Source organism: Phycodurus eques, chromosome 9, assembly GCF_024500275.1.
Source record: "Phycodurus eques isolate BA_2022a chromosome 9, UOR_Pequ_1.1, whole genome shotgun sequence".
Taxonomy (NCBI): domain Eukaryota; kingdom Metazoa; phylum Chordata; class Actinopteri; order Syngnathiformes; family Syngnathidae; genus Phycodurus; species Phycodurus eques.
Window position 1 is genome coordinate 18,108,870 of NC_084533.1, and position 26,916 is coordinate 18,135,785.

Genomic DNA, 26,916 nt, shown 5'->3' on the forward strand with positions numbered 1-26,916 from the left:
ACCTTCTTCAAAAGTAAATACAATGGACCTCGGCTGTCTGTGGGGGATAGGAACTGGGCTCGAAAAATGGTGAATAAACAGACGATAGAGTAAAAAAAAAAAAAACACCCCACAAATAAGTGTTGAATTCAGTTCCATCCAAATATTTAGAGAATAGGTGCATCCGTGAGTGCCGAACCAGTAATATGTGGCTATCCACTTTACTTCATTGATTGAGTTGATTTCATGTAAATAATTAAATACAGAATGAGCTGATGATAACCGCTGGCGACTTAAAAATGACCACGATCCTCAGTATATATATGCAGTTGTCCAGATCTAATTCACCAAAATTGTGTTAGACCAGCGGACGTGGTCTGAACAGGCGTACGTATAGACCTACTTTCTGCTGTCAAATTGTCACTCTGCTGGGCACATCTCCAATGACACACCCTCACTGCTCTGGAATCCCCAGCTTGGTACAGACCGTTCTGCAAAATGCTTGCGCTTCCACGAAAATTTGATTCTGCCGGCATTTGCACGCCGCCGCTGTCTACCAGAATAGAGCCCTTAAGGCCTTTTCACACTACTCTTGGCCAGGTGTCTGTCAGTGCTGAGGCGGCGTCAGCGCGTTTTGACGTGATGCAGAGCGTTGCAGTGACTATGGATCGGTTGTCACTTCAAAGGCTCCTTCTTTTGACGATAGCGACCAAAAGGTTGGGAGATCCTCTCTCCAATAAGAACAATCTGGGACAGATCGACAACGATAGATTTATTATATGGATATGCCACAGATTGAACTATTACTCCCGGACGCTGTCCAGCTGTGAGATTTTGTGAAGTTTGTCTTGATTTGAAGCCAAAAAGTATGAAGTGTTGCATTGAACCATAAGCAGTTGATTTGCCAAGACTGAAGTTTAAAACAATCATTCTATATGGTTGATCTATGAGTAAGGGTACAAAGTTGGGAGTATTTTATATTAATATATGATTTTTACACCATTTTTATGCCTAGATCGTAGACCAGGGTTCCAGTCGATGGGCGTGGTCTTCTCCGGTTTCCTCCATCCCTTAGACACTCCCCCTGTGTATTTAACCTTTGACTCCCGCCTCTTCTCTCTCTCTTGGGTTTTGCTCTATTGTGTTCTGCTTTTCTGCTGCTCCTGCTGGCTAATCTCTCCAGCCACCTGAGGGGGGCTTCGGCCAACCCCCTCCCCCTTTCTTTTCCTTTGTCCTCTGTTGCGACGCGTGCGAGTGCCCGCCTCAACCAAGCCGGGGGCAGTTTCGATCGCTTTTCCTAGCCGCGATCTGTTGGCAGAGCCTCAGTAAGCAACTACCGGCATTCCGTACCGGTCACGCACTCAGCTGAGAGCCAGAGCTGAGCCCACCAGAAGTTCAATCGACAGGTAAGTTACGAGCGCACCCCAATGGGACTTTTCTTTTTGCATATTTTTTGCTTTGTTTTATCCATCCCTTTTCCTTGTCGTAAGCTTTCTTTTCCCTCCTGAGATGTCCGGAGAAAGACCATCCCCACCGACAAACTAATCTACGGTCGTGAGTACAGCGCAACAAGACTAGTGCCTATAATTTGGGAGAAAATACTAGCTTCACACAAGTTCCAACTCGCTCACCATGGTGAAACCTATTCATGCTCATTTTTAATCCAGCAACACACGGTCCTACCTTCCTTTTTCGTTCACCCTTAGTGTTATTTTCTTTCTGGAGTTAGACCCCTCTGTGTGTTTCCCTATAGATCCCTCGTATATTTCATTAAATATTCTATAAAATTGTATTTTGTGTGTATTTTGAGTTTAATAAGGAAACCTCTGTAATCTAGGACTTGCATTTCCTAAATGTGGCAACCTTCAGATTATGTGACTGATAAGAGGTTTTTTGTCACTTTTTCCTTCCTTTTATACATAGTCGTTCACCTTGGATGAATTTATTTCTTAAATAAATGATGTTTTATCCAAAGCCAATACACCCTACAGCATCAATGCAGAGGGTGTCTGACGCTCAGCCTCATGTCAAACGTCAAAAGTTCCTCCAATGCGAGAGAGGCTGGCGGAGTATTTTCCGAGTGCTATTTTGGCGGACTTGCACTGTAAATGGCAAGGGGAAAATGGAGGACATCTAATACGTGCGGTTTCTCTTTGTCCCGAAATCCCTGCTTAGCCTCAAATAGACCTCAAAGCGGTCTTGGTAAAATTTGAGCTCAAGAACAAGCCAAAATTCTCTGAGGTTCCGACGAGCCATTACAATGGGATCCATATCCTTTTTTGTGTCCTCACCAGGGCTTTCTTTTGTGAAAAAGACAGCGACATCTTGCCGAGTTGCAGTCTACTTCTTCAGCGGGAAAAACCTTTCTGTTTACTTCCTAGTTGGCTGCTACTTCAGCACTTATAAATATGGGATGGCTGCACCCCCGTTGCCGTTGACGTTGCGCTTTGTCGAGGGGACCTTTCACACTAAGAAAGTGCAGTATGAAAAGGCCTTTAGTCTTCACATTACTTTGACGAGTTTTAGGTTTTTAGTTTTAGGAGTTTTGTCTCCTATTTTGTTGTACAGAGTAAGAAGTAGTAGTAGGCATTCGGTTTGGCACACCGGTGTCCTGCGGGAGTTATTATATCGGCAAGGATGAAAATATGCACAGACTGAGTCAGAGGAAGATGTCCTGCAACCTGCTTCTTCCTCTCCTCTGTTTTTATCCAGTGTTCCTTTGTTTGTCTTCCCTGCTCCATCTCTAGGGCTTGAGAGGAACAAGTTGGAGATCAAAATGAGGACTTATGGCGTGTGCTTGTGTGTGTGTGCATGCGAGAGTGCGTGCGTGCGCGTGTACGTGCGTGTGTGTGTGTGTCTGTGTGCGTGTGTGTATTCTACAACTTAATTTAAGCATGCTGAAAGTGAGATAATGTGATGGAATGGGATGTGCATTAGCTGCATCTGGTAGATTCACCAACAGGGGAATGGATGAAGAGGACAGAGAGCCAAATTTGGTCCCAAAATGCTGTGAAGTAAAGCTCTACTGTAGTGTGCATTTTGTGAGTGTTAGTTTTGGAGATATATAGAAATGGGATGAAGGCAAAGAACAGCCAGTGCTGGCCGCATAGGATTCAATCTGTCCCTGGCTCTGCTGTCAGTAGAAGAAACGCCTTATTGAGTGATGGCTTGGCTTTAGACTTGGCCTTCCCTTGCTTACGCGTCCTGACGCACATTTTGCAATTAATCCACTCGTCAGTCTGCCATCAAGTCTTTTCTGCTCTCTATTCTAATGTTCTTCACATTTTCATCTATAATCTTAGCTCATGTGTACAACAACCAAATAGAAGGCCACCAGCCCCTGCATTTGTTTTTCACTTTTTATTGCCTCTCAAAAATGAAATTAGCATGGAAACTGTGCAGCACACAAGACAAATGCATTCAAAACTCAAACACATTTAGAAACTTTTAAAACAACATTTGTTAAATGGATCATAAGTAAATGAGGCGCTGCCTGTTAAATGAAGAATCAAATAATGTGCAGTTAACGATAAACAGAACCTCATCATCAGCCTGGTCTAATGATAGTCTAATTGATTTTTTTCATGGCAAAGAATCTGAATGACGGAGTGAGCCACAGGCTACGATGAAGTTCTGCATTTTCAATAAAAATAGCAGGCCATTTAAAACTGTCATTTACTCGAACTGTATGGCTGTTGTCTCTGAGTGCTTGTTTTAAGAGGAATTTCACTGTAACGCACACAGCAACACCCATTCTGAAGTGCAGCATTTTCTATTTTATGCTCCAGTAAACAACTGATTAAATTGTTATACTCCCTTAAAAGTCTGACCTAGACTCGGATCACATTTCCTCTGTAGAGTAACTATATGGAGTCCATTTGATGAAGTGCATTTTCCAGTCACCGTAGTATTATTATGGCCACAGTGGAATCTGGAGTTGGCCATCAATTTTTCCTCCAGAGCGACACCAACTGAGCCTGACTACGTCTCAGGGCGAGACGTGCCAGATGGGGGTTGTGGAGCAGTTAGCTAGTTGGAAGGCAGAGGCCTTCGGGCAAAGAGCAGCCCTGTGACATTGAGGGGCACAAGTGGCCACAGAGCTGACAAGATGAGAACTGATATGCCCTCGCCATTTCTGTCAGTCACGCCACCTCATTAGAGACGGAGACAAAGTAACCGAGGCTATTTAGATGGAGACAGAGAGAAGATTTTAGCCGTGCTATTCATCTCAGCGACAAACTGCTTTTTTTGTACAATTACAATCACAGGATGGCTCCACATCTGTCAAAAGAAACTAGTTTGACCAATTGTTTAAATTACATGTCAAACAGAGTTTCTACAAGGGTGTAGATTTGGTGCATAGACCTATGGTGCTGTGGAAGCAGAGGATGTCGGGAATATGAAATATTAACCCCTGGCTAAAAACCCAAGCGTTGCTGTTTGTGAATTCCCACTATGGACACACACATGCTAATACATCCTTACACAAGAGACGTGATTTGCCCTTGTTGCAGCAGCAGATGGGCAGAAACTCTCTCATGTATTCGGAGCCCCTCATAATATGATCTATAAGAAGAAAATCCCGACAGTCATGTAAATAACGCAGACAAAACAATTGAGAATAAAGACGTGTGCGCTCTCTTTCTCTCTCACACACACACACACATCCTTTGACTCTGAAGCTAAACAGTTGATTGATGGTCTAAGCTGTGAAGAAATGCTCTCCTTTATGTCTCTAAAGGTTTGTAATTGCTGCAGTGAAAGGATGCTCACTCGCCTGGAATATTGATCCTAATGGGATTACTATGCTCCACCAGAGAGAGGGTGATGGAGGGAAACGGATGGAGGGAGGATGAGAGAGGGATGAGTGGAGAGTGGTGAGATGGAGAGAAAAAAGTAAAATCTAGTTTGTCATTGACTTAGTTTATTGGTTCTTATATATATATATATATATATATATATATATATATATATATATATATATATATATATACTGCTAATCACTTCCGTACAGGAACGATAGACTGTCACTCTCAACGAAAACACTGGAAATAGAAATTATTCTCAGGAGAGGAAACAGAGTGATGAAGAATCCCACCTCCCTCATGGCATCTCTAGGATAGTTGTTAGTGTTGTTGTTGTTGAAGTTGCTGGGGCTATATGGGTGGTGCTTCTATCCCAGTAGCTACAAACAAAACGGGCTCAAGCTGAATGTGCGTGCAAAGTTTCAAAGGGGAATATAAGGTGAAAAAGTAGGTTCAAAGAGAGAGGGGGGAGGGGTGATATAACTAATGCTGAGAGAGAATTTGAAAGGAGAGAACGACTATAATAGCTTCTGGTCACCATATTTAAATGCTGAGTATAGTACAGCTCACTGCCTCTGATTATTCCCATCACTGTGTTCTCATTTCACCCCCTCCCTCATCATCTACCCTAATTAATCAGTGTGGAGCCATCAGCAATTTCAGACATCCGTCTGCCTGTTTGACTACACTAACCCCATATGGGAGGCATTGCCATCAGTATGTGCCCAGACTGTCCTCTGCAGCTATTGATACCCTATGATGAACCCGAGTCATGTAGTAGGCATATGTGCGCGCTTCCCAGCTGATGGCCCATTTGTGTTTTTACGTGTGTCCGTCCGTCTGTTTGATCCTGAAAATGTCGGCCATTTGAATGTGCTTGTGATCCTTCAGCTGGAGAGGCTTTATGTTCGTTCCGTGCCTCAGTGGGAGTGTATCTTGGTGTCTTTTCATAGAGGATTGTGTTTATGGATGACTCATTGTTTGGCAGATTTTGAAAGTTATTTTTTTTTCTCCCCTGTGGGGGGTCTTGAGGAGAAAAGACTCTTAGTTTGAAAGGAAATGTTGTGGGTGCGGAACAAACATACTCAGCAACAAACTCCAGTCAGCAAACGAGAAACAAAATGGACAAACTGTATACTGAACCACCTGGAAGAAACTCACCCAGTATTATTTTTTTCCAATCGCATAAAGAAAAGATGCTTGTGTGCGTGTGTATGTGTAGTGTGACCAGTCACAGTAGTGATCAAACTCCCACAGTGCTGTCCCAGCTTTTCGGAACTGCAGGACACTTATAAAGGACAAAAACAGCATGAAAGGAAGTAGGAGAAAGGGAACAAGGAATAAAAGGATAGGAAGGTCAACTTCAGGTTTATTCTCCATCTGTGGGCTCGCATTTCTTTTTGACATTTGGGTCTTGGGGAGATGATTTTAAAAGCGCTGACTGCAAATCCTGCTGCTTTAAGAAGGCCATAATATGCCAAAATCAGTATTGAAATGTATTTTAATTTTGGGATATACAAGACACTCTTCGTACTCAATCATATGAAAGAGTAATTCTATTCAGGATTTTGAGAGAAATCACTCCAAATAGAGAATTTAGCATTTTTTTTAAAGATTTGCACCCAACCAAAACGACCCTTTTAAGAACTGTATTAAAACACACAGGTGTGTAAGTCAGTTAGCAATATACAGTACATGGAAGGCTGACAGACTTTCAAAGACAAACTCTTGCACACTTTTTCCATCAGTGGCTTGAGCAACTGTATTCCTGCAAGTGGTTGAACTTCAACCCCTATATCTGTCTGATGGCCGTTGATGATCATCCTTGACACAGGCATGCCACAGGGATCCCCAGGGGCCCCTCGAGGGCCACCCACACTCCTTCTGGGTAACATCGCTGACTTGCTCTGACCCTGGAGGCGGGACATCCCTATCAGCAGGAAGTCTCTAATTTGACTGAGCAGAGAGATGGAGATTGGCAGTAGCCCAAACAGGCAGAAAGAATTGTAATATATTAATGGCTTTACAGTGATGAAGAGATTTTTTTTTGTTTTGACGATCTGAATTCATACATTTTCTTAACTGTACTTAACTGCATAATGTAGTACACATATCGTTTACGGTACATCTCAATACATTAGAATATGGTAGAAAAGTTCCTTTATTGCAGTACTCATATATTATATATATATTATATGTGTGTAGTGCATCTCTGTAGTACGATTTTCACTTTTTGAAAACTAACTAAATTAAGCTTTTGACACGATTCTGATTTATTGAAATGTACCTGTAGGTCACTCCATTTAAACCCATTTACATTTCTGATCATTTGATCAAATTCAATTTTCTTTGTTTGCAGTCCTTTTTATTATTTTATCTTATTTTATTTTTATTCTTACCGCATACACAGCATCACATCTGGAATTATGTAATTGGTTATCCTCTACCTGAAGATTTAAGTGTTCAACAAACTTTTGCCCTTTGGATCTTTGTCTGGGGTTTTGGGGTTTAGTGGTGGCACAGATGTAGATTATGTGTGATTGATGATATCTGGTAGATTATTCCTCCCTATATTTATGATTCTGGAGGAAGAGCCAGTTTCTCCTGTGGTGATTATGGCTGGAGGGTTCTGCAGGTTGATTACACGTGTGTTTATGTACATTGTGCTTATTTTTCAAGACACATTACCGAGACAGATTTGCCTTGTGTGTAATAAAGAAGCAGTATAATGAGATTCCTAACTTTCCCTCTTTGAATGATATTTTACATTAAAAATATAAATTAAAAAGTCCTCCCTCACCACACACAGACTACCCTCTCCTCATCACCGCATCCAAAACTATTTTCTGCATGACTCCCTCACGGTAGTGGTACGGGGAGCATTTTTCTCTGTGTGAATGTGTGTATGCCAGTGTGTCCGTGTGCCCATCTGTCCATCAGTCTACGTCTGGACCTCAACTAATTGTGATTGCATTTCCATCGCATTTGCTCACAGGCAGGACAGCAGGACCTAGACAGTAAAATGGGATCAGTGGAGGAAACTCATCTTCCCTTCCCAGATACATTGCATTCCAGGCACACACACACACAGGAACAAATAACATGAATGTATCCTCCATTACTCAGGGTGTTAGCATTACTAATGAGGTGTGAGAGACAGATAGAGATGGAGCAAGTGGAAACTGAAAAGTAGGTTGAATCACAGAACTGGAGAAAATCTAACTTGTTTCAGCAGAATCAGAACTGATCAAATGTTTGTTAGAAGATTACAGACTATTTGAGATAGTAGTAAGATAGATGAAGGTGGGGAAAAAAGTCCCACCCATGAGAGAGGTCCATAAAGAACAGAGGTTTGTTTTCTTTTCTTGAGACTGAGATTTATCTTGAAATATATTCGTTCACAAAAAAAAAACGAGAAGAAAAAACACTACAATACTTATGATCTATGACATACAGTTAAACTTTAGTTCTAATAAAATTATTTTATAAACCATGTTGAGGGTGGAGCCCAACCCATCTGGCCTTTGGTGATGTTTTGAGTGGACAATGTAGTTTTTTGGACACCGAGTATGTGTACAAGTAAAATGTACCAAGATCAAGTACCGATACTTAATAATGCTACATTTTACAATTGTGATTAATGTTTTATAATAATGAAATGTTTAAAAAAAAATTCTTGAAGATGACATGACTTTCACTCAAATATACCACTTTTTTTAGTTGTAACTTGACATTTGTGACATTTTAACATCCACCTGCATGTTTTTCAAACTTGACATACATTTCACTTAAATATAGCATGTAACACAAGGCATTTCAGTTCTAAAATTAAACTGTAGTAGGACATCTGAAGTGATGCATTATCACACCTGCACTTACTTTTCCACTCTGGACTGTGAAGTGAGGCGCAGGTTGTTTTTTATGAAGAGAAGTTTCTCTGCTTTATTATACCCCCGAGTGGGGTGAGCCCCACATGGGTTTTTGGTCTGAGAAATGCACACATCCCCAGTGGTCGGTGCTCGTTTGCATGTATTAGCTCCAGAATTGCCACAGACTATTCATGTAACAATTATAACTGATTTAATTCGCCATTTGCAGTTTCACATACAGGTCCGTGTGTACTTAGACCTGCATGGTTAATCTTTGAGACGGGCACATGCTACTGGTAGGATCAACCATGTATCCTGCGGGTGAGCCCGCGTGGAGCGGAGGAGGCCGAAACAGGTGCACAGCTGGCCCGACTGGAGCTGAACAGCCCAAAGTGGAGCGGGAGAGGTCCCGCTTCCCGAACCCGTGGTGTGCCTGCTTCCATTGCCGTTTGAGCAGCTTTCATCATCCATTTGGCAGAGCATAATTTGCAGTCGGCTTTATTGTTGTCAGCCGTGTTCACTTTAATGTGTTTCCAAATGACTGACATGGCTCCTACTACAGCTTCCCAGAAGATATAATTCAGTCTGCTGCAGTGGTAATGGTTTCATAGTATCGGAGCATTTGGATGAGTACGAGGAAAGACCTACAGTATGGGCACTTTACAGAGAAAATAGTTGACTGATATTTTAAGTAGGGAAGCAGCAGTTCTGATACTGGTATCAGTATTGGTGCATCCCTACTTTAAAATGCAAAATAAATTACCATGACAAACATTATACAGTTAATACAAGAAAAAAAAAATCAATTAACAATCAATTCATACGGGAATGCCTTTCTAAACAAATGTGTTTTGGACTGATTTTTAAAAATGTCCACAGAAAAAGTAATAGCCTGCAAGACTCTATCGCCTTTAGACTTTTATCTTTTGTGAGGGACAGTAAGTAAAAGGTGGTCAGCAGATGACAGTGACAATTAAATAACACCAGCTCTATCAAGTATGGAGGAGCCTAATCATTGAAGGCTCTGTAAGTGACTGTAAAATGTCATACTGAATCCTAAAATGAACAGGAAGTTTGGACAACAAAATGGGAGTGATGTGGCTCAACTTTATGACATCGAGAAAATTGCCTAGCGGCAGCATTCTGAGCTGAGTGCAGACAGTCTAATAAAGTTTTCTTGAGACAGGTGAACAGTCTTGGGAAGATTACTTTAGAAATGCCATTGGTTACAGTTACAAGTTACCCTGTTGAAAATGTAATAGCAGTGTAACAATTACTTATTCAATTACTTTCTCAGAATAATATAACAAATTACATTTGATTACATTTGGTTACTTTTTTTAATTTTGAATAAATGCTTTCAACTGCTAAGCATGTTCACATTTCAAGACCTGATAGTGTTAAAACCTTCAACAGTACTTCAGGCTATCCATCCATTTTCTGAGCCGCTTCTCCTCATTAGGGTCGCGGGCGTCCTGGAGCCTATCCCAGCTGTCATTGGGCAGGAGGCGGGGTACACCCTGAACTGGTTGCCAGCCAATCACAGGGCACATACAAACAAGCAACCACTCGCACTCACAGTCAAACCAACGGGCAATGTAGAGTCTTCAATCAACCTACCACGCATATTTTTGGGACATGGGAGGAAACCGGAGTGCACGGAGAAAACCCACTCAGGCACGGGGAGAACATACAAACTCCACACAGGCGGGGCCGGGATTTGAACCCCGGTCCCCAGAACTACGAGGCAGATGTGCTAACCAGTTGTCTACCGTGCTGGCTACTTCAGACTAAACAAGACAATTTAATAAAAGACTTCACTGAACTTCAGTAACTTATTTTTACTGTTATAACAGCGGTATACAGTACACTTACTGTAACATTTTGCAATGTCTTAACAAATCTGAAACTTCACAGTTAAGGCTTTCAACAGTCAATGCAAATTTGGAGCAGGAGTACTTTCTATGTATCATTCAAAATTGCAACTGGCCTACAGAATGCTCCATAAAGCTAACTGTCCTCTGGGTTGACATAGGCTGTTCGACATTAAAAACACCTTCACAGCCGGCAAACACTCTTTGTGTTGTACAAAAATGTATAGGCCTTTATCTTTAGTTTGTATTGTTAATTTATATTTATTTATTTATTTATTTATTTTCCAACCCAGGAACGTCTTGTATACCTCTGTTTTTGGCGCTGACTGCAATTACATGTAGATTGATCTAATCGGCAGAATGTCACTTACAGAAAGAAACAGCGTCGGCTTTTGGAGGAAGTTGATATGAAAAAGAAATATTTGACAAAACCAAGCTTATGCGGCGATTTTTCAAATGTAACTGAAATTGTAATCATGGAAACTTCCAAACGCAACAAAAATGTGTTCATACATTTTTTTCCCAGTAATATAACATATTTCAATTATGTACATTTTGTAATTCAATGATGTAACCATATTAATTGGTTACTCCCAACACTGCAGGTGAGAGAGAATTTCAATAGTCAAGACTAGATGTAGTTCAGACTGAGATAACAGGGACTTAAGTTTAGAAATATTTTGGAGGTAGAAAAAGCAGGAATGGGTTTCAATTTCAATTTGTTAACCAAAAAGCATGGCCTGATCAAATATGACTCCAGGGTTTTTCAAGATGCGGTGCACATTTTTCGAAAGTGACCCTCAACAGGTGTAAATTTCCTGAGCCAAGCTGTCACATACAGAAATTAATATAGACCTACTCCCCCCTGAGTTATTAACTATCTATAACTATCAGTGTCAACGCTTGTGTGTTTGTGTACATGTTTAGTGCTTGGGGGATCCTCTTGTCATTTCAAAAGTGTTATATCCTCTACACACCTGTTATGAAGTTTTAACACTGACAAGATTTTTCTTCCTACTGCTACCTACGGTAAACACTATTCTTTTAAAACCTGTAACACAAAAGTAATGACACCCTACAGTATACGTACATGCACGCGTGTGATTGTTTTTCATGTGTTCCACCCCAGATAGAATCTTTTCTCACGTTAAACCTTTTGTTCTTGCCTCTAACCATCATTATCCCTTTGTTGGGGGGACAAAACCGCACAAAACCGAGAGAATTGCGCCTAATTCATCTCCTCTTTCCATCCATCCACATTTTCATCTCATTCTTTATTCAGCTGGTCCCCCCCTCTCCATCTGGCGCCTCTCTAACTTTTTTGTTCTCATTTGTGTCATCACTCACTTCTTTTCATTCTCCCCCTCTTCCTCATCTTCCTGCCCTCTCTTTGTGACTGTCATAGCTGCACACGACACACTCATTTGTGTTATAGTCTATAGCTAGAAGCCCTCTCGCTAAGATAGATGCCTGCCTATGAAAGATATTTGTTTCCTTTACTGTCAAACCGGAATAATCAGCTACTCTAACATGATCAACATATTGCCCTTGCAGTAAATACAGCTGAGCAAGTGGATCAGCTCACATTTGAATGGGTATGTGAGCTTGGCTTGGTAGATGTGAAGGCTGTAGGGCTGTATGTCCATATACCTGCATGTGTGTGTGTACTGTATGTACCTACAGTTGCAGTACTTTTTTAGGAGTTATGCATGGTGCTGCTTGTGAATCTCCACTCTAATGTATGCGTCTGCCATGTGACAGACAGAGAGATGGTTCTTGTTGAAAAAGCAGTTTGTTAACAAATTACAGTTAATTAGCCCAACTTTTAGTTCTCAATGCTGTAATTGGGCCCATTTCTCTCTGGTTCCTCCAGCTGGCATCTCCCATCCGCTGTGGAGAAAGAAGAGGAGGAGGAGGAGGAGCATGAGAGGAGGGCAATGGGGGACGTGGGGGGCACATTACATGTCTGTAGGGGTCTGTGGAGTGCTAGTGAACCTACCCCCTGGGGTAAGAGCCACTTGAGCTGGAGATTGAGACAGAGAGGTATTAACACAAAGATAATGACGGAAGGAAGGATGATGGGAATGAAAATGCAAAAGAATGTGCAAAGATGTGGGCGGAGAAGATTGTGCAAAGCGGTGAAGATGGAAAAGTGACAGAAATGTTGAATGGTGAGAGGGCGGGTGGTAAAAATCATAAAATGAATATACCACAGAGCAGCCATTTCCGGATTAAGTAAAAGAAGACCACCTTCAAAGTTGTCGCAAGAGCTGCTTGCTCTTTCACAATGTTTTTTACTTCTCTGCATTAGACTGATAAAGCCAGAAATACCTCAGATGATGTTTAAAGTAAACAACACTGCGGAGGCTGGCTGAGAATATAGCAGCATATAAAAAACAATGAGGGGTGGCAGAATGGGTAGGAGGCGCTGAGATGCAGAGAAAGTGATGAAAGAGGGAAACAGGCCCTGTCTTGGTACTGCAGCATGATGATCAGTAGATTCTAATGAAGGTGCAGATGTCCCACAGGAGTTCTGACACCAACAGGAGTGACAATTAATGTGCTGAAGAAGGATACGTACACACAGACTTCATTGTAACACACGATCAGGAATTTCATTTACAGAACATGTACAATAGTCCTGCTTGCCATGATCAGATTAAAAGAAGGGCAATGCATTCAGCATACCATCAAACTGTTTAATGTAAATGGCCACTAGAGTTTAGTATGATACTCTAATATTCCTGAGCTCAATTGATTGCCTCCATTGTGCATGTAACCACCTAAACTCTCAGCAAGACACGTTTAATGTTTTACCCTGAAACCCTGCTTTGTTTGTCTGTACCTCATCCGCGCACCCTTTGTGCCTGTCTTGTCTTCAGCGCAATTGTCACACTGGCTGTGTGTTTGTTATCCTATTGAAAGTTTGGATTCTAGATGCAGTATTGACGGAAGAGATTTGGGACATAAGAGGAAATTGGCTATAAGGCGCAGTCAGATTGGTTCCTCCTATTTGAGGTTGTGTGGATGTGTGTGTGCCTGTCTGCTCTGTCCTCTTACAGATTGTCCACATCTGCAACTAATACGCTTGTCATCAGAAAAAGGACTGAAATATTCTGTTTGTCCCATGCCACAGCATTCAAAACCACCTTGACCGTCATTCTTTTTATCACATTCATCTTTTTATTCCATTTTTCTTATTAGGCTGCACGGAACTAACAAACGACAAAATCACTTTGACTCAAGCTATTCAAGAATGTTAATAAATGTGGCTGTTTATTACTACGTATTAAAAAAAATAAATCGCTTAAAATAAATTCAATCATGCAGACGCATGCGCATCGTGGTAGTATTGTGTCAAGGCAGCAGACGTGTTATCTGTTGTAGTTAAGGAGGAGGGGTCTTAGTTACCTCTAGGTTAATGATTCTCATTAATATGAGCTAATGTACCTCAGGTCATGTTGTAATTAAAAATCTCATTCAACTCTCTCATCTTAAATTGACTGAATTGGTTTGATGTCCTTCAAAAACTTGCGTTTTATTATGTGTCTCCCAGCTTTGTAGTTCATAGGGACAGGAGTGGGTGTTTCGAGTGTGGAGGACCAATGTCAAATGTTGAACATTTTGACCGAGTGGTCTCTCTCCACCTGAGGCGAGTCTTTTGCCTCTGCTTGACTGGGCACAATAGGTTTTGCAGGTCGTGCCTTGGAGTGTTGCATCACATTTGCGAGAGAGTGTTTGTGTCAAAGTGGCACACAAATACACACTCTGGTGTACATGTGGATGCACAACGGCATGCAAAGTCCATCAGCATGGGAACCTTCGTATTCCTCTGTGTCCTCTGGTGTCTGCTGATGCAAGCTGAGCTAATTGTAAAGCTGAATGATGATTTCAGCAGAATAAATACAGAGGGTGTTACGTAGGTTGCTTAAAAAAAATAGATGACTGAAAATGTGAATAGATGGTTGTATACAAAATAGGTTGATGGAAAACAAGTGGATAAATGCAAAATGGGTGGATGAAAAAAATTTATTGATGCAAGGAATCTCAGATATAGAACTGTAGATATGGAGGGATTGATCAAAAATAGGGATTGCTCATCGGATATGTAAAGAAACTTGATAGATTTAGGAGTGATAAATCTAAACAGTGAAATTGATGACTGATTAATGAAAGATAGAAAATGGATGAAATTGGTTGATAAGTGGATAGAAAAATGTAAAATGGATGCTGGATTGACAGAACATAGAAAGGCTGTTTCTAGATGTTTGTAGTTTCATTTATGGGAGATATAATAATTAAATGGTAGCGAGATAAAATAGTGTGGTGGATGAATAGGTAGAACAAGATTAAGAAATTATATGATGTAATCCCTCGTTTATTGTGGGGTTACATTCCTGACCACCCCAGCAATCGGTGAATTCTGCAATGTGCTAGCCATATTTTTTTTAATTGATATTTTCAAGCCTTATGAATCTCTTCAGTCCCACACATTAATCTTTCCCACACTCTTATTAACCTTTACCGTATTCATAAACATTTTCTTACACGCTTAAACACATTTTTATATTCTGAAACATACTGTACATAATATTGACAACATACAGTATGAAATGAAGCTACTCACCATTGAAGTTAATGCCAATTGTACTGCAAGGCCTGCAAGAGCATTACAGAATAGCTGTCACCCTGATATTATTATTTTTGTCCTTTTTCATGTAACGGACCGAAGATTTATGCCCTAATGGCTTCAGAAAGGCACAAACTTTCTTCCTTCCTTCAACAGGTCGAGAAGTTTCATTTTTACTACTGCTACCATCTTCCTCTGTCACTAACTGCCGGCCGCCAGGTACCAAATTTAGGCAGTATCGTAAGGCTTGACGTAAAGTATTGTAATGTCCTCCAATGATACACGACGAGACATTAGTCTATTTAGCTCACATCTATTAACAAAGTAAAGAAACGTGGTTACTATGAGACGTACTGTCAACAAACTCTCACTGGAAATATCAGCGCTCAGCACAACTGAGCTTTTGTACTGTGCTGTACAGGTATTTTATTCCTCGTAATATGTGTTTTAATGAATTGTCATTCATTTTTTTTTATGTTTTAGGCTAGAAAATGCTTATTTTACCATAACAATTAAAAAATATGTAAAGAAATTCCGTTATATGCCGAATTAGCATCAATATAAATATGTTTTTTTTTTTTTTAATTGTGACGCACTAGGTGGACCGCGATATAGCGAGAGATTACTTTAACTAAAAAGATAGATTTATGTATGAATCAAAAATAGATGGTGAAGTGGTTTACCATAACTGATGTGTGATTGATTCTCACTTGGTACGCTTCACAAATGCTGCCCAAAGTCAACTTTCACAGGCTCCACAGTCCCTGCAGTGACCCAGATCGTACACCACTATAGAAAACCCATGGATGGAGAGATGTTACTAATTATAGATGGATGGATGGATGATGGATGGAAGCATAAACTGATGGACAGATAGATGTCAAATATCAGTCTGTTTGCTACATCAACAAAAAAGACAGACATCTGCTGACATGGCTCTCAGAGACCTGTCACTCAGGACTTCCACATCACAAACATGCATATTTCCACTCAGCCATCCATGACCAGAACAGCTCTTACCTCAGAGGGCTTCCGCATGAATAGTAAACTTCACTCTCCTCACATCATGCTCACAAGCACACAAGGATGGAAGCTAGCAGGTTGCGGGCCCTGTTCAAGTGTAGCCCAGAACATCCAACACAGGCTTATGATACATTCCATGTCATTTTGTTCAAACTGGTAATCTGCATGTAATTAACATCTGATTCACCGAGGCACCAGCTAATAATACAATCAGGGATGAAGGCACCCCCCCAAGTAATGAAGGGCTCAAGGTACAGGATTTGTCTGAGGGCCCCTCAAAAACCCCATAACATTGGCAACAAGATGACATTCCAGAAAATCAAATCCTCTAAATCCACAGTGCAACTAACTGGAAAATAAATTGAGAGTATAATATAATAAAACTATGATAATTAAGGTCTGTGGAAGTAATCAAGAAAGCTATTAAACTGACTTAACCAATTAAAAGTTAGTCAAAAGTTAAAACTGTAAAACAATTTGAGTCTGATGTTGTATATTTAGATCTATGAACAGTTAGTTCACGCTAATTTGCTTTAAAAATATAAACATTAACCACAAATGTGATTACAAGTTGCAAGAATAATTCCTGAACGAACAAATCTTATCAATTTGGAGAGCCTCTATTAATGCACTAATTATTTAAATTTGTACTTCATTATTTGTGCCATGCTGTTTTAATTGCATCTTGAATCTGGACTGTACAAGGTGTGTCTCAGACGGCAGACACACCGGTGTCTGTATTTAATCAATAATAAAGACAACTCCAAGGCATGTACACATCTGGAATGCAAAAGTCTGAGTCATTCATTCCAATCTATCACTTCAAGAGACACAGTTCAAAAGAAAGCTAGTTTGAGTCAATATACTTGACGATGTTTTTTTTCTTTCTTTCTTATTAGTCTGTTGTTACTAAAGAAAGATGTAAACATCAAAGAGCGGAAATATCACCTCCCCCATCCTCAGCAACGGGCCATCCTGAGCGTCTAAATACAGCTTGTGCATGCTGATCACATTTGTTCCATTTTTGGGCGCATTCTTTTTAATCGACAGTGAAAATGCTTACTGAGCCCCTCACACCAACTTCACATAGTGTCACATGCAATCTTCACTGAAATGGAATCCATTCATGAGATCATAGCAACATACAATTCTCATTTTACCTGCACAAGGACACAATGTCCCCGGTGTGTGCTTTTATAGGCAAACAAATAATCACTTGCAATCTCTTACATTGCTCCCTGTTTCATTTTGTCACGTTTTCCTATTAATTTGTAAGACTTATTTGGTATGCATTTGATTTTTAATGGCTGAATGGGCAGAATTGCTGATTGCTGTTAATAAACACTCACTTGCCAACGTTACCGTGTGCTTGCAGTCATATAGCTGGGCACTGAATCTGCACCTCATGGGGATTATAAAACTCTCTTTTTCCTGTCAAAGAGACATATTTTTCTCATGTGGTCCTTTTGGAGGCTTAATTTTTTTAATGGGCTTGGTAATATTATATGCAATATATTTAACATATTTAGTCACATGAAAGGGGTAAATACACACACACACAAATACTGTAATTAATAAAGATAAATAAATAAGAGATAAAGATGAATAATAAGTAATAAATATGCTGTTAAATAGGTCCCCGATGAGAGGGAACCAAAATGTTTTTCTTTTTTTTTATAAAGGCAAAAAATTTTTTAATTAAACTCTTGTGTTGGAGTACTAAGTTGTGCATGCCCATTAGGGTCCATTATCTGTAACGAACAATGGTACCTTCAGTGCACATTTTGTACACTAATAGGTTGTTTTAAAGTAGGCACCAATGTGATTGTTTGGATTGCAGTCCTTCCCTCTCTGCATTGCAAGATTTAGCAGCATCAAAAATAATTTATTGTTCTCGGCTTTTGGATTCTGCAACATCTGAAAAAAGAAGAACATACTAACAAATGCTCCTGACACAATTTAAATGTAAGACAGCATTCCTAAGCCTGGAGACATGTTTCTGTTGTTTGGTTGGCATCTCCACAAAGTGCCAAAACAGAGGACTACCTCCATGGAGCCAAACAGCATTTGAATGTGTCACTCATCTCTTCTCTCGAGAAAACATGGAAGCTTCCATGATGCATAACTTTAATCTCATACAAATTTACACCTGACATTTTAATGGCCCTCATGAGAGAATTTTAGTTAAAAAAAAAATAATAATAATAATAAATGTTTGAAAATGTAACAACAGTTGAATAGGACATGTTTCATATAGGTACCTGCACCTGGGAGATCTGTACAGCCTGCATAATTCCCATAATTGGGAAAACATTCTATGCCATGGATGCTGAGCTGAAAAAAAAATTAAAATAAATAAAAATAAATAAAAAGATATTTAGCCACAAAAGCACAATTTTAACATGACTGGAGCATTAGGTTACATTATTTACTCAACATTCATTCAAAATTCTAAAATCATTTGCCTCACCTTGAATACAAAAGGCACAAGTGACTGATCAGTGGATTATAATACTTGGAAATAACAAGTTTATGGAAAAAAAAAAAAAAAAAAGAGTTTCCATTTGGTAATTATCAATGTACTTTATATTGAGAGTTAACTTTTTTTATATTACTGCATAGTTATAAATAGCAGGTTCATTGACCTCAGCAAGATCCCTCCGCATATGAATTGTCACCATGCACACACGCACACACATTCACATAAACATGCACACACACACACTAATACACACAAGTACACACAGATGATGACTCTCTTGCAGATCCTTTGAGTTAGTAAAGAGCATGTTTAGAGGCAATGGAAAGCTGAGGATGACTGTCTCTGCACCTGAACATGTTCAAGTTTGTGTGTGAATGACATGCACACGAATGCGCAATTATAGGAGAATGTGCATCTTCTTGCACCCGTGTATGTGGCTGCATTTAGAGGAGGCTATTTATTTTGACTGCTTTCAATAAAGGTCCAAAGCTGTAATCCATAACAATGCCATCAATCCACAGCAGCAACAACATGTATGTAATTTATATGGTAATGCATTTATCATGGTTGCCCCGAGATACGCAGTGGACATCTGACAATGGACAGTGTGTTGTAGCATCCTAACGTGTAACCATGAACACACACACACACACACACACACACGTACACGCACACGCACACCTATGCGCACGCACACACACGCACACACTCTTCCCAGCAACAAGAAGGCATGTTTCAATTAGCAGATGCATAGAGGTGCTGGGTTGTGCTTGTGCACCGAGGTCAAAAGGTTGTGTTTTTGCCTTTGCTCTGTTCTTCTCAAGATAAAAGTGCTGCCACTTGAACAGATACTGGAAGTAGACAAGTAGAATGAATGTGCCTCAGATTGCGGTAGAATGCTCCTGGACACCCAAAGTAATCATCATTCATATGCTACGTGTGATAGCTACTTATCTCAGATACTTACTTTACAAAGTAAATAACTAATTTTCACAAAGTGTTGTCTAGTTACAGTATCAGTTGTCATGAGAAACTGTAATACCATTTTTATTAATCCAAAGCATCCTGATATCTGCAGCAGGTGGTGAGTTGACAGATTGGTACATTGTATCGTTCCCTGATTACTTTGAATAAAGAAATAAAAAGGCATAATTCACAAAACTAACATGAAGCCAAAATCTTACATTTTTGGGAGGAATAAACCAAAAAAAAAAATATTTCCTCTTATTTGCATTCATACTTAATTTTATTTGGCATCCAAACAACAAACAGCAATGACACCAGCACCACTGAGGTTGAAATGTAGAAGAGTGTCTGGGGTAGCTTGAAACCACTTTCATTGGCCAGCTAACAGTTGCCAGCAATTGGAGGAGGAGAAACATTCCAGGTTACACAGTGGATGATTTGTACTATATATACAGTATAAGTGGGAATTTAAGGCATTAACAAATTAATTGTTAATTAATTCCCCCAAAAATACATAAAAGTAATTCGACTTAGACCAGTGATACTTGCAAATGATACGTCCGAGGAGAAGAAAAAAAAAAAACTGTAGAAAAATTCAGTTTTATATCTGTGCAGCGTTTTCTCATCCTCCTGCTTCATCAGCAGGCTTTGTGTGAAGACTACTTTGCTGGTATGTTTTTTGAAAGAGGCACTGCATACTTTTGGGGTGATGGCGTAATGCAAGTGAGATGAAAGAGAGGAAGAGGGAAGCTTGAGGCCAGAGAAGAACCCAGACTGCGTTGCACATCAAAGACAGAGCTGGTGATACAATCATCTCTTTAGGCTGCAAAAGCCCAACTTTATTAATTAAAGCGCTGTCTGTTGCACAAGCACAAGTCTGTTGAATTGCGCTCTTATCTCTCTGTCCTCTCTTTATTTGTTTTATTTTTCCCTCGTTCGCTGCAGTGGCACTCATTACAGAAAGAGGCTGGGGTTGTGACAGCACACTTTCGAGATTGGAAAAGCAGACAGGAAACACTTATTGACAGCTGCAATATGTGGCGTGCATTGTTGCGCTCAGTCACACGACAGGTGTGCATCTATAGATATCAAGAAAAGGCATGAATAGGAGATAAATAAAGTGATGAAGATGAGATGGAAGAGATGTCATACACACTGCATGTTTGCAGTCACTGACTGACAGTTCCCCTCAGTCTAACATCTGTGCTGACAGCAGCTGTGGTAATGGCTCTCAACATGTGCCAGCATAGGTGTGCCCGGTCCGCTTTTTCCCCTTTTTCCTGTGCACAATTCATTGAACCGTTTCCCATCGTCCGCTCATCTCCTCATTATTATTTCCCTAATTGAAGCGTGAACAGATTGACTAAACAGCACACCAATAGCTGTGAAATAAGAGCAGCATCAAGAGTCACGTTATGGGATTATTTTTCCAGTGCTGGTATCCAGGTGTGGAGCCAAGGCTGGGAGGAAATATGGGGTAGATGCAGAGATGATGAACGACTCTCGTTAGAGGGGTAATTTGTCTATCCTTTTCTGACGGGGCTCCAGCTGTCGTTCCATCCCTCCACCCTCCCGACGCCTTCCTCAGCCGACCAGTCCTCACCTCAGCCAGATGGGTGGATGGATGGATAAAGCGAGGTGGGTGGGAGGAGGTAAAGGAGGGACAGAAATAGTCACAAGGACAGGGAAGAGAGACATTATTGTAGAGTCAATGAGCGGAATTAAGTCTGTGTAATGCCACAGCAGAGTTGGAGAAACAATCTTGTATACAAAAGTTAAGGGCTGTCATGCTTCATGGTTGCATTGCTATCACTCAGGGGGTTGCACTTTAGAACAAAAGCTTCAGGAATATTTTTTTTCCTCCTTTATGGTGCACTCAGTCATCACACTAATCAACACTGGATTTTAGAAATGACTGTCATGGAGAAATACATACAGATGGCCAGGGAGGCGATGGCAACGATCCGATTGTCAAGAGAACCACGTGAGCTCATTGCCAAGCTTTTGTTCTAATAACACAAACCAATTTTCACTGACCTTTCTCGAAAATGTAGCGGACAGAAATGGCTGAGTTAAGGATGCCCTACAGCATAATTGCTAAAGAGATTAAATTTCCCTTAATTGCTTTTGGCCAACTATAGCATTTTTGTCTTTTTTTGTAATTAAAGTGGTTTAAAATATTAATAACTACCCTAGAAAATACATAACCTTACACATGTGAGTTCAGGCACGTGTAATTGTGTACACATGTATTAATAGCATGCAGAAGTAAAGCAGGCTTGGAAGAGTGCTGCTATACATGCACGCGGGCGAGCACACATACACACACACACACACACACACAGATGTTTACCACTGCATGTTGTCACCAACAGCCTCATTAGAGTGCTTGTAAAATATGCAAATAGCTGTAATCCCATCTCAAACGTCAGTCGAAGGGCGTGATTGATTTTTTTTTTTGATCAATTGCCTTTTTACATAAGTAAAGGTTGTTTATTCCCTCCTTACCTCTTCATTCGTTTTCCTGTCTTTCCTGATCCATTCATATTGCCTAATTACCGTCCTTCATTGCTTTCCGTCTCAATTTGCTTTATTTTTTGTTAAAAATAAATTCTCGAATGTCTGTTTTCCCATCCTTTTTTCAGTCCGTTCATCTCTGTGTGCTCTCCTTTCTTCTGGTTGACCTTGTGACCCTTGCATAACCACCACCCACTGCCCCCCTGCCCTTACATCAGTCTGTCACATTCCCTCCCATCTAATCCCTCATGTACACCACCAATGTTTGCTTTGCAGTAATGAAATTGACCGGAAACGCACAATGCAAACACACGCTTGTGTACACACACACACGCACACACACACACATAGCTATATACAGAAGAAGAAAAAGCTGGTCCTCTCTCTGGGGTGCAGTTAATGCCTAGCCGGGGATTGATGCCAGCTCTGGTTTCCATGACACACGGCTCTAAGATGGGGCAGAAGCAACACTCTGGCTCCTCTTCTCTCAGATGTATCTCTAGAAAGCCATGATGGCACCCACTGTATATTGATTAATGCACCTCACGGTGATGAGACTCTCTCCAACTAGTCTGTGTTGATATCCTCCACCGTTTCATGACACTATATTGCACACGGAGGGGGGGGGGGGGGGGCGGAGTCTCAGTCTATACAAGTAAATTTAATCAATACATGATATATATATTGTTTTCATTATAAGATTTTTTATTTTGATGATAGTAGAACTAGAGGCAGAACTTGTGTGGTGACACCCCGGTACCAAAGTGGAGATCGTTACAGATGAGCTACTGCTACCCGATGGACATCACTGTCTCTATTTAAAAGAAATACTTGAAAAAAAATCTATATGTTTTTGGATACGAAATGGTCAAAGGCACAAAAAGACAGCAAGCTTTGACACCGATGGACAATTTAAAGTCTTCAATGAACCTAAAATGACTTTTGCCGAGAGAAGCGGAGTACACAGGGAACTGATCACCAGCCAATCTCAGCGCACATTTAGACAAACAAGCAATGATTATTGCATTCATATCCATGGCCATTTTTTCGTCATAGAATAATGCCTCTTTATTCTTGCTGTATGTTCTGCTTTCTTCTGTTAAAAAAAGAAAAATAATGGAAGAAGAGACAAACCAAGGTCATCCATTGTAATCTCTCTGTTCCCTGTGAACTGACAGATGATGAATGCATGAAAAGTGATTAACTACAAATCAAGCTCACAAGAGGATTTTTTTTTTCTTTTTACAACCCCCATACATTTAAGCTTGCATAAGTGCAGGACAAAACACTACTGAGAAAGGTTTGTTTTGTAAAGCCATAAAGAGAAAACTCAGTTGGAGCCAAAGGCTATCATTTTGATTGTTGCAATCAAGTGAAAATAAATTATTATCATTGTCACTGTGTCTCTGTTTGACTATTTAATTAGTGGTGATAATAACCTGAGTTCTTTAGTGGATTAGCTGAACTCTGTGGCCTCATTTTTACAGTTTTGTTGATTGATTGAGCGACAAATATGGCAGACATAATTATTCTATATTTTGAGCTGTCTCTAAATAGAATTTATTAGATTTGTCTCTGTCCTTGATTTCCAAACCTTTGGAGAGTAGAGTGATTTCTCTCTATCCCTCTTTTGTCTCTCTGGTGTACGGGACAGCCTGATTCTGTCCACACGTCCCAGGGCTCTGGCTATTTAAAGAGTGGCTATTCGTGTGTCTTACCCATGTAGAGAACAATTGTGCAAAGGATGTGGGTCCTAATGAAAACTCAGATCCCATCATCCTATTCCAGCAAAAAGGAAATAGCACATTCTTCCTTTGACAAATTAAAAATTGAAGACATTAGGCAAGAAGCGTGGACATTTGTCAACGAATTGCCGTAAATTTGTTGCTAAATTGCACGTACTGTACAGCATGAGGTTATTTGTCATGCATGCACTTTGGATGGACTAACATTTGTTTAATTAGGGTTGCCTGACAGTTTGTGAGTTTGTGTTTCATATCTCACTGGGTCAACCGTTTTCATTTGCGCTTTTGAATAGTCCTTGTTACAACTTTTTATTTATACACTCAAGTACATGGTGTTGTTGATTTTTTTTTTTTTTTTTTTTTAATGTTACTTTGGGGTGGCACGATGGACGACTGGTTAGCACATTAGCCTCACAGTTCTGAGGACCGGGGTTCTAAATCCCCGCCCCGCCTGTGTGGAGTTTGCATGTTCTCACCGTGTCTGCGTGGGTTTTCTCCGGGCACTCCGCTTTCCTCCCACATCCCAAAAACATGCATGGTAGGTTAATTGAAGACTCTCAATTGCCCATAGGTGTGAATGTGAGTGTGGATGGTTGTATGTTCATATGTGCCCTGCTATTGGCTGGCGACCAGTTCAGGGTGTACCCCGCTTCTCGCCCGAAGATAGCTGGGATAGGCTCCAGCACCCAGCACCCAGTGAGGATAAGCGGTTCGGAAAATAAATGAATGAATGAATGTTACTCTGCAACAATGTTTGGTTTTCTGATCAACGTCTAACAGGCAAACTACATCACTGTCAGTCATCACCATCTGTTTTGTCTAACTTTCACCATTCGCCTTTTCTCTTCTTCCATCCTCCAGGTCGCCCAATGCCTCCAACCTCTTCCTCTTCCCTCCTCCCTCCGTCCCATCCGTCGTCCTCGTCCGCCCCACATCACCCATCCCCTGGCCCGTCTCCGCCCATCAGGGAGTGCCAGGTTCCCCTCCTAGAGAAAAACTCCACCCATTCTCACCTGGAGCCCCACCCAGAAGACTCATATTTGCTCCGGGCCCAGCCGTCCTCCACGGGTAAGAAAGCGACCCACTCATATGCACCATCATTCTTTAATTTTATTAATACAGTCACCTCATCCATCACAGTCTTGCATTATGTCATTTTGTGTGCATTTGCTGGTCCATTTTGTATGTTGGGTGATCTGTGGCTTGACATTGTGTTTTTATCATGTGTCTTCTCTAGGCATGAGAATAATGGAAATTATGATATACAGTATTATTTATAAAACAATAGCAAATTAAAGATTCTAATCTGTGTTAAATTTTTGATCTGTGAGATAATAGTAGAACTAGAGTCTGCGCCTTTGAGACCTTTTTTGTATGTTTTTGAGTAATAAAGTGACACAACAAAAATTAAACATTGCTTTTTCTTAACCTTGTAAAATGGTCCCGCACAATTTTATTTTGTTAATTTAAAAAATTCCTGGTTCCTGGTTCCGCCGGTTATTTCACTGACCATGGTGGGATTATTTGTTTTGTTGTTGTTTTACGAAAAGGATACCAACAAGTTTGCATATGTGTGTAAAAACAAGTGACATTTTTGCTGCTTGACCTAACAGCTAAACAGGACAGTTTTAAACTGAATAAATAAATTGAAAGCGGTGATCCAGGTCTCAGCAACTAGTTTTTCTGCCATTGAGGTGCTATGTTCAAATCCAGCCTCTCATGTGTGGAGTTTGCATGTTCTCCCCGTACGTGTGCGTTTTCTCCGGGTACTCCGGTTTCCTCCCACATCCCACAATCATGCATACTAGGTTGACTGAAGACACTATTTTTAATTGGCCATAGGTGTGAATGTGAGTGTGAATGGTTGTTTGTTTACTGTATACTGTAGGTGCCCTGCGATTGGCTGGTGACCAATTCAGAGTGTACCCCGTCTTTCGCCCAGAGTCAGCCTAGATCGGCTCAACCATGCCCGTGACCCTAGTGAGGATAAGTGGCATGGAAAATGGATGGATGGATATTTTTATAGTATGCCATGAGTATTTCTGCACAGAATGAAATGTAAGGATGTCCATGCATCCATCCATTTTCTGAGCCGCTTCTCCTCAATAGGGTCGCGGGCATGCTGGAGCCTATCCCAGCTATCATCGGGTAGGAGGCGGGGTACACCCTGAACCGGTGGCCAGCCAATTGCAGGGCACAGACAAACAAACAAACATTCGCACTCACATTCACACCTACGGGCAATTTTAGAGTATCCAATTCATGCATGTTTTTTGAATGTGGGAGGAAACCGGAGTGCCCGGAGAAACCCCACGCAGGCACGGGGAGAACATGCAAACTCCATGCAGGCGGGGCCGGGGATTGAACCCAGGTCCTCAGAACTGTGAGGCTGACGCTCTAACCAGTCGGTCACCGTGCCGCCCATGTAAGGATGTGATGAATTTAAAAACAAAATAATTTTTACAAAAGAATATTAAATTAGGTGTCCTCAACTCCAAGCTCACTCGAAATTCTCTTGACGGCTGTTACAGGACCTGTCTGCTGGTATCAGCAACATGCAGCCATTTATTTCCCTCTCATGAACACACGCAACTACAGTGATGTACATCAGCATTCACATTTGTCTCAACAATTAGTTACTGTGGGCCAACTATAGCTATCTTCATGTACCTCTGTCTCTCCACCCCTGTTTCTCCATTCCTCTGTTCCTCTGCACTCGTAATCAGCAGATATATTTAGCAGAGGTCTGATGGGAGAGAAAGGGAAAGTCCTAATGTGATTTTTGGTGGAATACAATCTATTGTTAATGGTGTTAGGCTCTCCTTTGATCCAGTATAAATCTTCATTAGGGTAGGCCGGGGTCCCAGGTTCAAGAAGAACGTGATTAGGAGGCTTTTAAAATGACGTTACATCGGCCTTCTAATTGGTTTACTGTTTGCTGGGGCAACATCAATCATTAGCCCAGTAACCGCATAGCAAATAAATTCACTCTGCCACTGAAACCCTAATGGCAGACACTGGCAAAG

At 40.7% G+C, this 26,916-nt stretch overlaps 1 protein-coding gene across 7 annotated transcripts in view; it reads left to right on the forward strand.

The window, feature by feature from the left end:
- The window catches only part of tenm2a (teneurin transmembrane protein 2a), a 245,648-nt gene that overhangs the window by 149,598 nt on the left and 69,134 nt on the right, over window positions 1-26,916 (forward strand). For 6 of the 7 annotated variants that reach the window (XM_061685215.1, XM_061685217.1, XM_061685219.1 and 3 more), the window contains one exon: window positions 24,752-24,958. The exons of the other annotated variant lie outside the window; for it this stretch is intronic. In XM_061685215.1, coding sequence (XP_061541199.1) covers window positions 24,752-24,958 — 207 coding nt within the window. The remainder of the gene's footprint in view (window positions 1-24,751; window positions 24,959-26,916) is intronic. 7 annotated transcript variants of the gene reach the window in all.